This window comes from Centruroides sculpturatus, unplaced genomic scaffold (genome assembly GCF_000671375.1).
Source record: "Centruroides sculpturatus isolate CEXI.00-Female unplaced genomic scaffold, Cexi_2.0 scaffold42, whole genome shotgun sequence".
Classification (NCBI taxonomy): domain Eukaryota; kingdom Metazoa; phylum Arthropoda; class Arachnida; order Scorpiones; family Buthidae; genus Centruroides; species Centruroides sculpturatus.
In genome coordinates, this window is record NW_019384399.1 from 1,171,955 (window position 1) to 1,186,231 (window position 14,277).

At 26.1% G+C, this 14,277-nt stretch overlaps 1 protein-coding gene across 1 annotated transcript in view; it reads right to left on the minus strand.

The window, feature by feature from the left end:
• The window catches only part of LOC111618570 (E3 ubiquitin-protein ligase RBBP6-like), a 169,765-nt gene that overhangs the window by 95,942 nt on the left and 59,546 nt on the right, over positions 1 to 14,277 (minus strand). The window contains exon 4 of the mRNA XM_023360128.1: positions 13,344 to 13,377. Within this exon, the coding sequence (XP_023215896.1) occupies positions 13,344 to 13,377 (34 nt within the window). The remainder of the gene's footprint in view (positions 1 to 13,343; positions 13,378 to 14,277) is intronic.

Consider the following 14,277-nt stretch of genomic DNA (forward strand, 5'->3'; position numbering starts at 1 on the left):
ATAATAATCAGTCAAAGGAGACATTTACAACCCAACAGCTATAACATGAAAGTTAAAGTAAAAACAGTTAAAATTCACATAGTAGAAACTATAAAACAGTATAAGGCAGCAGTGAGACTGACTGGAATCTATACAAATAAATAAAAAGTTGAATTTATTATTATTATTTGTAGAATCCACTTATTATTGTAATTACTTTGGGATTAATCTATAATGATGATGATAACAGTATGATGACATTAAGTGAGATAAATAAAGACTGCAATTATTGAAAATTTTTTATGACATGTTAACAACAAAACTGTATAACTTGGAAGATTTATTACTTATTTATTCAGAATTTAAATGAAGTGACTGTGTTTTCTCAATCCCAAAATATATCTTTTTGGACTTTTCTTGTCTTCAAAATTGGAGGGCATATTAGAATTGGGCACAAAGTCAACATAATGCAGACTTGTGTTATTTACTCCTCATTCTACCTGACAATTTACAAGTTTATGTTATCAGTATAGACTTAGAATGTGTTTCTTCCAGTAATTCAGTTTAAATTTTGGATATTTTACAATTGAAATTTGTTTTGCAACGATTTGTCACCAGGGGTAGGTAAAAATCTACATGTACCAGCACCTATTTCTAGTATGTATAATAATATTTCAGTGCAATATACTATTTATCTGGAAAATTTTATGCTGGCACATACCAATACAAAATCTCTTAAAACATCAATTTTATGTAATTTTTGACTGTGATTCTGTGTTAGTTAATATTCTATATTTGATAATGGAATCAATTGTAAATGAATTTATTGAGAAATGTGAACATTGTAAAGCAACGTAAACATGACAATAAACATTTTTCAAAAACGCATTTATTGCTGTTTAAATACATTAACTTAATGCAACTGTGTATTTGGTGATATAGTGCACACATTACTGTATATTCACAAGCTGACCATTCTGGGTTTTAACATCTCAAAAATTGAGTACATGTTAGAATCAAGAAAACATGGCAAATGCTAGGAATTTACATTATTCTGAATTTTGAATTACTGTTCAAGGCATTGAATTAAGATCAATATCATTCTTAAATATGCATTACCAGTCAGCTATATTAAAGCTAATTACATAAAAAAGACAGCTTAAAATGTCTATTTATCTGAAGCTAATAGTAACTATAAAACTCTGATTTCAATAAGCAAAATTTTATAAGTGTATTTTAACTTGCTTCTTTTAGAATATAACTAATTCTGGTAGCATTATAAAAATTCATAAAACTTGACATCTTGTTATAAATTACAAGGCTGCTATGTTTAGGAAACAAAATTATTTATTTACTTATTCAGAAAGGCTATAACAAACCAATTCAAAATTTTTAAAATTTGAAATTTGTATTTGACATCATTATTTTGTTTTCATGATTACCTAAATATGTCCAAAAGTGTTACTACATAAATATATAGCAACTTAATCCTAATGTTTCTGATAAGATTAGATGATTGACATTCATAATTAAAGTAAGTAAATATATATAAATATTTAATTTAAATATTTTTATATATATATATATATTTAAGACAATAATAATAAAACACTACTTAGTATTCTAATAAAAAAATATGCATGTAGTTAAATACATTAAAAATAAAATATACAAGGTCATTTTAATCTAATCTATTGAAATAACTCATAAAAAGAACTAAACTAAACATGTTAGATTTCAAAGGGGTCACAAGATGATAGTATCAGTTTCGTTTGATTCTGATGAAACCGTGTTGTTGTTATTAAGCTGATTCGCGTAATGTAAAAGGTGTCCCAACTGAATAAATAGTCAATAAGTTGCCAAGTGTTGATATATGTCACCTTAGTGTGTCTGCAAAGAATCAAAAAGTATCAGTTTCATTATAGATGATGGTACAGTCAGTGAAAATGTTAACTTCATTTTCTTAAATGTGAACACCAACTTTTATTGCATATTATGATTCTACATAAAAAACAAGCAAACTTTTATCTGAAACAATTTTTCTAAAAAACTCATGCCACATATCAAAGTTATGAGCATTTGAACTTTTACACAGCTGCCACACCATTCATGCCATCTTTGGATATCTGCAAAGTTCATTGAAAAAAGAACTGATACAAAAACTCATGCCACTGTATGTTAAATCCAACAAAAGCTTGTTATAAAGAGATGATGATCTTAGTTGATTTTTAAAATTTGTCTTTGAACTCAGCACAAGATCATCCTAAATTTTCTCAATATATTTTTCATGTTAATTAAACTTTTAGCAGAGTGCTTAATTAACATGAGTCTCCTTGCTTTCAGTTTTCTTGCAAACAATGTTCAGATATCTTCATTTTTCTGAATGCATAATAAATCAATTATCTGCTAAAGTGTCTCATCATTTTTAGCATAACATTTCATGGTATATTTGTACTGCACAAGCTGTTCAATTATCCTGATCATATCTTCTCTAGCTGTTGATTCCCATTCATAGGCACAATCTTTAAATATCTCCACAAATAAGTCAAGTAAAGTCAAGTCTGACAATCTTCAGGGTCATCATACTGATTTGCATTATTTTTCTTCCTTTTTCTCAATGAACATCACAGATATCCATAAATGTATAAGCATGCATGGTTCAAAGTTCAAACACTCATAACTTCTGATAAGTTCATCTTTTAGAAAAAAAATGTTTCAGATAAAAATTTGTTTATTTTTTACACAGAATCATAATAGACAATAAAAAAATGAGGGTTTCCATTCAAGAAACTAAAGTTGGCCCTGTTTCACTAATTCTAGCACCATTGATAATGAAATTGAGTGTCATCTTGTGGTCCTCTTGAAGTCTAACACTTTTGATTTAATGAATTTTTTGCAGGATGCATATTTTTCAAGTTATTCCAATGGCTTGATTAAATAAAACACTCTGTACAAAGATGTTAAAATAACTTTAAAAATAAACACACTGAATTATTATATAATGAAAACATGAAAATATCAAAAGCATTTGGCAATCAATATGTACTTTGCCTGGTAAAACAGACTTTAATACAGCTGGATAAGCAAAGCAATGACATAGTCCTTTTCAAATGAAATGGGCTGTATCATTGACTTGTTTATTCAGCTATATTAAAGGCACTTTACCAAACCATGTACCTGATGTTTATACTTTGTTGTTTTTTGCTTGTTAAGAAGAAAAATTTGTTGTTTTCTTTTAGAATGATGCCTTTTGATTTTCCATTTCTCATGAGAACAACATATTGTTTTTACATCATTATCATCTTTTTTGAACCTGCATAATGCATAAGTAAAAATTAAAGCAACACCCAAATAATAATCTCTATTGAAATTCAACTAAAACAAACATCTACGCCCAAATGTTCAAATCTCTGATGTGATAAATTAGGACAATAAATTCTGTTTAAAAGTTAACAATTTTTCATATAAAAAACTATTTTAATATAAATAAAATTAATAAAAGAAGAAATCATCTGACACTATGACATGCAAATTCAAGTACTATAGTGACTATCTATTAAAGTGAAGTAACTGTTAAGTTTTAGTGTATTGGAGCTGCCAGAGGGCAGCATAATAAAGTAACATAAGGAACACCACAGCAAATAAACTCTTTTTACTATTACAAAGATGTAGTGTTCTGATACTACAGTAAAGCGTCGATTTTCCGAAAGTCAATCATCCGAAAGAATTCCAGCCGGCAAATTTAAGTTTTCGCCAGTGCTGTGACGCTTCAATCTTTGGCTATGTCTTGGGCTACTCAAATATTTTACGTTTTTGATACTAAATTAACATCTGAAGTATAATTTTTTATTGTTTTTATATTTTTCAATATATTTATTTTGTTTGTACAAAATTAAAAAAAAAATTTTTTAACGATACAATAGCCTTCATTAGGCTTCACATCGACGAAAATTCAACGCAAAACGACACGCAATGGATAAAAATTTCGACATGGATACGTTAAACTTTTTTTTCGTACGTAAATCAGTTATCCAAAATATCAGTTATCCGGACAACCCCAGTCCCCAATTGATTCGGAAAATCGACGCTCTACTGTATATTCTTTTGTAAATAATAATAGGTTATTTATAGGCCCAGAGATCATTACTAAATTGTAAGCAAAGAAAGGGTAGAGTGACTAAAAAATCAAATATAGGTATCCCTTGGTTAATGCAATTAATCAATCCAACAATGCTACCACATATATTAAAATTGTGTTAATTAAATACAGTAATACCTCAGTAGTCAACTAAACAATCACTACCCACTAGAACAAATTTTCGGTTAATAACAAATGTTTTAATTTTAATTCTGTCATCTGTAAGAAAAGTTTTCTATGATAAAAATGTTTAACTAATTTTAAAATAGCTTTGGCAGCAACTGTAACAGAACTAGCAAACATTCAAGTAATTGTATCTGAATTTGAATTTTGGAAAGGAAATAACTATGATCATGAATACAGAATCAAAGTGCTATTAGTATGATTGAAAACTACAAGAACAGTAAAAGATCAAAATACTATATATTCATATAAAGACACACTTTATTAAAAATTTAGTTACTAAAATAATCTTAAATTTTGGTTGTGTCCTCATTAGTGAAATCAAAGGTGATACTCAAAAATAGCCACTATATGCTCAAGATACATTCAATTAAAAAAACAATTTGGAATATTCAATGTACTACACTGTTAGAATTATATGACTATTGCCCAACCTCTAAATGCTCAAGGTTAAGCTGCCCAATACTAAAGCTTTGTTGATTTTATATGTATCAATCAAGACTTAATGTAACATTCAATCTGTTCAAGACACATTATCAAAGACAAATTTTGATGAGTGTTTGATAATGTGTCTTGTATTAATTCAATTTCAATAATCTACACCCTTGAAATTGAGGGATGTTACAGTTTTAATTTATTGAAGCCAACAGAAGGTATCACAGTAACATACAAAATGTGTGGGTCTACAGAAAAACATAAGGCATATCTCAGCAAATAAAGACTCTTGTTATTGTTACAAACATATAGTATGTTGTGATTTTATATTCCTACATGAACAACAACAGTAACTATTGTTAAATGCAACAATTAAGAAAAATATTTATTGATTTATTATGTTCAACAAAGATAAGTTTTATCTGGGCCTTGATACTCTAGAAAATGTTTGTCATTTTCTAATAATTCTGCATTGCATGAGCATTTCACAAAAGCAAAATAGCATACAAAGGTTTTACAGCTCTTTGTATACAAAATGGGAGAATTTAGAAACAAATTATATCAATGACAATTAATAGAATGCCCGAGAAAATGAAGAATTAGTTAAATTCCTAAGAATTTTGCAAGAAATTAATCTGAAAATAATGATCGGTTTGTACAAGTGGAACAACAGCTAAATTGATTACTATGGCATTTTAATTTAAATGTAAGAATTCACATTTGATAGAAAGTCTGTGGCAAGAAAATGTCATGGCTTGTCAGTCACATTGCTCACATCAGAACACCAAGTGATTACCTATAAGCTATTGCAGCATATTAAGCAATTATGAATAAAGGCAGCAGTTGTGAGATAATGCATGGTTAACACATCCTTAAGGATTACAATTATTTCTATTAAAGCCATAGCCAATCTCATGTTAGTGTCTTCTAGTTTCTGCAGGGTACTTTTCAGAGTATGATATAATTCATCAAAGTGTGGGAACAACATTCTGAAGTAATTAAAAAAATTCTAATCTCTCATCTTAAAGCTGGTTAAATACACAAAAAGTTTCTTGTTATAAATGACTTCTCACTACTAAACATATCCAATAACTTCTATTTTCTTTTTCAAGAACTGAAGTCCTGAGTACATTAGTACAGTAGAGCGTCGATTATCCGAATCAATAGGGGACTGGGGTTGTTCGGAAGATCGATGTTTCAGATAACCTATTAAGCACGAAAAAATATATTAATTTATCCCATCTTGACATTTTTCTCCGTTGCGCGTCGCTTCGCGTTGAATTTTCGTCGATGTTAAGCCTAACGAAGACTATTGTATCGTTAAAAATTATATTTTTTATTTTGTACAAACAAAATAAATATATTGAAAAATATAAAAACAATAAAAAATTATACTTCAGAAGTTAATTTAGTATCAAAAACGTAAAATATTTGAGTAGCCCAAGACATAGCCAAAGATTGCTACACCACAGCACTGGCGAAAACTTAAATTTGCCGACTGGAATTCTTTCGGATGATTGACTTTTGGATAATCGACGTTCTACTGTACTGCACAGTAATGAGCATCCATGGCAATTGGCAAACTCAAAACAAATCCTTCACTCTTCCACCTGCAGAAGGATCACCACACTATTGCTGCTGTTCCATAGAAATTTTGTTCTTTTGAACAAAATATAAAACAAAATTTTTTCAACTGAGCATGGCACCTTATTATAATTCAATATAATTATTCACCATAATAAAGCTGTATATAGGCTATCATCATAAAAGACAACTGTTCAGTGAATTGTTTATCAGTATATCAAATTCATCTTTTTTAAAAAAAATCACTGTTATTTATTTATAGCTAAGAATTGTGCCATTTCAAACAGTTTAGTATAACACAAATTATAATTGGATTCAACTGGCTTCATCTTTCAATACATAAATCAGACAAACACTGAATATTTTTTTAAACTAGATTGTTATTTATTAGGAATAAACTTTTCAGAATACTTAATTCCAAAATCAGATCCAGAATAAATTTGGGTCTTTAACTGGATGATTATAGTATTCCAAAATGTTCATTCAAAGTAAATTACAATCTGGCTTCTAAAAATGTTAAATGTTTATATAATTTGCTGTCTTAAAGTTATACTTCAAAACTATAAAACTAGCCATAATTTATATATTATTTGTCTTAAATATATAAATTATGGATAATTATTTGTCTTAAATATATAAATTATGGTTAATTATTTGTCTTAAATATATAAATTATGGTTAATTATTTGTCTTAAATACATAAAAAAAAATTCTCTAACTTTGAAATTGTCCTTCCTTAAATCTAGAAACTTAATTTTGATAACCAAATGGAAAACAAACTTCATTCTTATACAATAATCAATGAGAAGAAGCTATTATTTTAAATCTGAATATATGCTTCTATTGGTGAGATTATCCTTAAGTATCAAAGGAAAAAGTTCCAATGAAATATAAACTTAAAATTTTTGTTGTTATTTATAAGCATGGAACTCTCCTAATATAAATGTATTGATGAAAACATAACAGTAACCAAGTATGAATAAACATCTTAAAAACAGTACAGAAGATACGGTAAATAATCTTCAAAAATGACTGAAAAGAATCTATAATAGTGAATTGAGGGTAAAAGTGAGAAATTTATTAGTGCATGACTACTGATTGATATTGAGACTAAAAAGATAAACATAAATAAAGAATAAATAATGTCCATAATTATCACAGACTTGCAAGGAAAAAAAAAGTCAAAATTTGTTCCATTATTTGCAGGGTAAGAAAAAACAATCTTGATTTTATATTCAAAGAAATAATAAATTATTAGTGAAAATCAATGTTCATATTTATGTTTTGAATTTATATATTGTTGATAGTCTTCTAACAAATTGGGAATGAAAGTTGACACTTCCAATGTGTGTGTGAAATGGGACAAATAAATAAGAATGGTGACCATCAAACATAAAAAAAAAATTTCAAAAGTTGTAAAAATTGGTAACATAACATAAGTTATCATTCTTCCATTGAAGATAGATAATCTGTAAGTTTTAATTTTATAAGAGAAATTAGCTTATAGCTTAAGAAATCAAAATCCAACTTAACATTTTCAAAGGTGCTACAATTAAAAATTAAAATAAGAAATATTCATTTTAAAACTGATAATAATTAGAACATTCATTCAAAAAAATTTTTTTTTGAATGAATGTTTCATCAAACTCTTCATTCAAAAAATTTTTAATTTCAATGTTTTGAAATTTAAAATGTTCTATTCTTATCTGAATCTAAAGATGGGACTAAGGAAGTCTTGAAAAAAAAAATCTTAAGTTTGGATTTTTAACTTCTTAAATTGTATTCTGTAAAGTTTATGCTCAAATTATAGTGTTATATGACAATTTAAAATTGTTATCAGTGATTGCTATGTATAGATATTGAAACATTTATTGAAGAAAATTGGGCAGCCAGATTTGATATAGTCTGATTGGAAAGTGTTACATGACAGTGTATTTTGTTTACACGGTGATCAATAGTAAGGTATTTCTGGCTCCACAGTATAGTAATCAAGCCATCCTTTTTGCAATTAACACTGTAGTTAAATTTATTATTAAAGCTTTTCTGTAAATTTTAACTTTATTTTTTTAATGCTATTTTCATTTTCACTCAAAGTAAAACTTTAAAGTATAAACATTTTTACTTAAAATTTATTTATATAAAACAAAAAATCTTTACATTAGAATAATTCATATACATTATGTAACATATATTGATACAGTGGTACCTCAGGTTACGAACGCCCCAGCATACGAAATTTTCAGGATACGACATGAAATTCGAACATATTTTTGCTCCACGATACGAACAAAAACTCACCATACGACGTTACATTAGTTCGCATTTTTCATTTGTTTTTCTTACTACAGTTATTTTTTTTAATGTATTACTTGGCTTTAATTTGAGTATGTTTTTCGTGTTGGAACGAATTATTTGGTTTTACATGTAATCGTATGGGAAAAGATGATTCACCTTACGACATTTTCATGATACGATCTCAGTTTCGGAACGGATTAATTTCGTATCCTGAGGTACCACTGTATATATTTACCAATAATGTGTGAGAGTCAAAAACACATCAAGCTTATTAATATGTTAATAGTACAAGTATTACAAAAGAATATTTTAAAATAATCATTTTCTGCAACTACATACTCCTACTATGTTCATAACACTTATTAAAACAGTGTTGCAACACATTCTACATTACCTCATGGGAAACAGTCAACTCCTCCAAGCTAAGGTACAGTATATGGAACTTTTCCCCTCCTGCTGATTTGAATCTGAAACTCTCTAATAAAGCTCTCATTTTTGTTAGGACAGGAAAGTCTGCAGGAGCATGGTCAGATAAATAAGGAAGTTGTGAAAGTACTTATCTATGTGAAAGTATTTATCATTTCACCTAATATTCACAAACTAGGAGACATGATGCACCAGATATTGTCATTATGGACAAACCAGTGTTTTGCTTGCCAGAGATGAGACTATTTTCACTATTCATATGATTGTGGTATAAAACATGGTATAATTATCATAATTGTTTAAGTAGATAAAAATAACTTTTCTGAAGCATTTAATCAAGTTTGATGCAAATCTGATTCACTTGCTTTCGATGCATCATTTCAGATTCTAACAACATAGACTTACATACATATTCCAGTACTTTGGATGTTTTGTGTTCTAATTCAAACAAGCATCTATGATGTGTCAGATACATGCTAACATATGAGATGATGTTCAAACATGCATACATCAAAAATACAGTTTATTTTTTACCCTACTACAGGAAATCCTCGTTATTTCAAAATGATTTTAACTTAATGAAATAATTGCAACTTCAAATCACCAAGTTTGAAATTATCCCAGATTACCATATTTCTGCACAATATGCTAAATGCCATTTAAACATTCTATTAATAAATTATTAAGCAAACAGAATATGGCTACGTATACAGAATGATTTTTTCATTAATTAATAATATAAATAAACTGCAGGTAAACAGCATGTGTCAAGTGAGATTTTAACTTAATGAAATAATTGCAACTTCAAATCACCAAGTTTGAAATTATCCCAGATTCCCATATTTCTGCACAATATGCTAAATGCCATTTAAACATTCTATTAATAAATTATTAAGCAAACAGAATATGGCTATGTATACAGAATGATTTTTTCATTAATTAATAATATAAATAAACTGCAGGTAAACAGCATGTGTCAAGTGAGAACCTCACAGGTTGCCAGATAGGTTTTATAAAAAGTAATGCAAAATTCCTTGAAATGTAGCCCGAATTATTTTTAAAGTTGCCCAAAAGTAGTAGCCTAGAGTCCTTTAAAAATCTCAGTCTGCTACTTGTAGCCCAATCTTGCAATCCAAAAACCCGACTGTATTTTATGAAATAAGAGAAAAAACGGGTAGTCCATATGTAAGGTGACACCTAAAAATGTGTTACTGTAAAAGCAAAGTCATATTAACCAGATTAGAATTGTTCTCATTCTACTGTTCCCTTATAGTATGAAGACACTTCAATATAAATGAAAAAGTTAACATATGCATATCACAGTTTGGACAGAATTTTCACTTCAAATTACAAAAGTAGCCATATTTCTAACTAACTGAATTACTTATACTTAACATGTAAATCTCTATATCCCCAGCCAAGACAAAAGTATAGTTATGAACTAATGGTATTTTGAATTATCTGAGTTTGAATTAGAGGATTTCCTGTAAATATGTAACAACCTTTTATAGAAAGAGCATAGAACAAACTGAAGAAAAACAAGATACTAAATAAAATAAGAAAATAATCAATTTTAAAGTTTAGTATAAATTTAATATTATTTTACTTTGTTATAGCTTGATATATACATTATTTATGAGAATATATAATGTTTATTAAAACAATGATGACTGGTTAGCATCAAATATATCTCATGAAATCAGTTCAACAAATAACTGCTGAAGATAAATATAGTCAGTTGCTGATGCCAATTGTTGCCTCAATTATGTCATCCTTAAATGTAAGGTTTTATTTCATAGAGTAGGTTTCATTAGTTTTTTCTTCCTATTTTCAAAGATGAAAAAGAGATAAAAAATATGCTAATTTAAAGTGTTTATGAATTCAGAAGACTGACATAATAGAAGTTAATACATTACAGCATGAGTATTCAGTTCTTCTAAGATTTGTTTGAACATCTTAAGTTAATTATTTATTTTGAAAAGACAAGTAAAAAAATTTACTTTATTCATATTTTCTTTTATTTCAGGTCTCATTGCTCTGTATACAATATGTATTTAATGTTAGTAAAATAATATTCTTGTATTACAATGAATTTTATTAAATATGTAAAATATTTTTAATATATATGTAATATTCTGATGAATACAATCCATTACACAGAAGTTTTGCAAAAATTATTTAAAGTAACATAACCCAAGCTAATGTATATGAAGTAAAGACAAACTAAGATTTTAAATGAGTGACAAATTCATTATAAAACAAAAAAAAAAAAATAATAATAATAATCTTAATTTGATAACATTGTTTGATGTTATAAAATTTGTGTGTGCAACCAGGAATAAAATCAAAATTACAAACAACAAATAGAAATATTTTAACATTCAATAATTTGAAATTATTATTGTCTTACTGGAGAACTATTCCAAATTAATTTTGAATAAATAAATATGTAGTTATCATTTCACAAAAATGCTCAATCAGCCAAAATATACCTACAACAAGAATCAAAGAACTTTTGCACTTGTATAAATAAAACAAAATACAAAAATTTTATATTTTGTATTTTAGTTTTATTCTTTTTATTTTTGCAAACAGACAATAACTCCAAAAATGTTTACATTGTTTTTGTAAGTACATTTTTTAGCCCAATAAAACATTTTTGTTATTTTATTAAATGGATCCTGGACTTTATAGAAGATTTTTTGGAGGGAAATAAATAAAATTTGTGATCAGGGCTGTCAGATTTACTAAACGCAATAATTTAAAATCATTAAAAAATTTAATAAATAATAATGAACTTATTTATTTGTCTAAACAGTTTATTTTTTCTGACTATACTTTTACTTAGGCCTAATATTTTAGAATATCATGATATAGATTTCATTGAAAGAATATTTGTTCATCATCAAATAAGTTAAATAATAATATTAAAATCAAACATAATAAATTTATAATTGAATTTAGATAAATTTTACATTTTAGTAAATTCAATAACAACATGCTTTAAATAATAAAATTTGTAAATAGTAGACCTAAAATTTTATTATGTCCATTAGTTTTTCATTTAATAAAGAATACATTCATTACTTAGAATTAAATATAAACTGAATCTTTTATTTTACAAATATACTGAATATTAAAATATTTAAATAATAATAAATTATCAATTGATGTTAACTATTACAAAACATTAATATTGAAATTATTATAATAAAGAAAAAATCATATTAGATATTACATTAAAAAAATTATCACAAATGGATTAAAACAGATTTTTAAGTAAATATATATTAGCTTAGTAAGGTTTCTAGCATTTTCTTTTTTAAATCATTTTGAATTCCATAGATTTAGATTAATATAACAATGTCAAATGTTTTTAGTTTTATAAAACAGCTTTTTATTATTATTAAAATGCAAAATGAAAATATTAAGTCTAAACAACTCCAATACATTATCAGTAAAGGTCAAAATGATCTATTATCAAACAGAATGTGTTTCTTCCAAATATAAATGAAGGTAAGATTTCATTTAAAACTAATTTAGGCTTAACTTATTCCAGGATTATTAAATTCTATATTATCTTCTTAATTATAACTTGTATAAATTCAGTACATTAAAACTAGATAAAAATTTTGTAATAATTAAACTGATATAATATGAAAACTATTTTTACATGTTCTACCCTAACTATTATTTTTTAGAACAAAAAATTATGAAGGGGAGAAGTAATTCAGAAATAAATATTTCTTTATTTAAAACAATTATTTACATCAATTATTAAACTTTCAGTGTAACAAAGGGTTATCAAAATTTACATTTATTAATTCAATTTTCAAATTAATCAGAATGAATCCAATTTATTATTAAATTAATGTTATGTTTTTGTATGTGTACATACAAATTTGTGTATATATTTATATTCTTCTAATACATATATATACACATACATGCTAATGAATTTCATTTTGAACCACTTTAATAATCAAGTGTGTACACACACAAACACACAAAATATATATTTATATATTTAAATTGTGCACACTAGAATTTTCCATTTATTGGGAAATAATTATTATTTGACATTTCAACATATATATTATATATATGTATTTATATATAAATATATATATATATGTATATATAAAAATTTTCCAAATGGAATGTTTAAAATGATAGCATTATAAACATTGAAAGTTTTTAAACAGGAAGTGAATTGCTATATGACAAAAAATTTAAAATCACAATATAATAAATAACACTTAAGATAATCAGGTAGATAAACAGATTTCACACTATTACATACGTCCTGAGTTGAAACTTGTATGTCTCCTCTTTCCCTGAAAATGAAAATAATTTTCTTTAAAATATATATACTACTAATATATATATATATATTATTTTTAATATATTTATTTATTTATTATAATATATTTAAAAAAATTAATGAAACAAATAATAAATAAAGTTTTTCTATTGAATAGAATAAACTGCTAAATTATTTACATTTTTGCTACTAAAAGCAATCAATATGTTAAAATTTAATTGAAAATTCAAATTTTTAATTTACAGTAAATAAATCATAGTTATAAAAAATAAATTAGATTAATTTATAACAAAATCAAAATTAATAATATACAATTGCCAAAAATTACTAAAACTAAAAAATTTTCTTAAATTTTTTAGGGATATTCATTAAAAATAACAATTTCTTTCCTCTCCCCACACACACAAATAAAAAAAAAAAGTATTACATTAAAAACAAAATATATTATCTAAACTACCTAATGTAAAAAAACTAAAGGAAAAAAGCCAAAGGCAAATTATTTTATAAAATCCAACATAAAAGCTATTTATCAAGACTAAGCAATCCAGTTACTTGATACTCTATATACATACATCAAGTATCAAGTAACCCATGGTTATCACATTTCATGGTTATCACTGTTCTGATTCAATTCCGTTGATTTTCTTTTATTTACTAACTACTTAAGCAATTTTTATATATCACTGATTGTCAATGCAATTTTTTAATTAAAACAATTACATATTTGCTTCTAACAAGGGAAGATCACAACATGGTTCTCAAGATTTCAATAATGCCATTTCTGTAGATAAATCTTTGAATGGACTATATTTAGCCAAAAGAAGAAAGCAAACTTGTCAAGCATTTAAAAAAATCAAAATTAAAAAAATCCTAAGTGATTTATAAATAAGTTTTGCAGAACCCTTCATAGAAG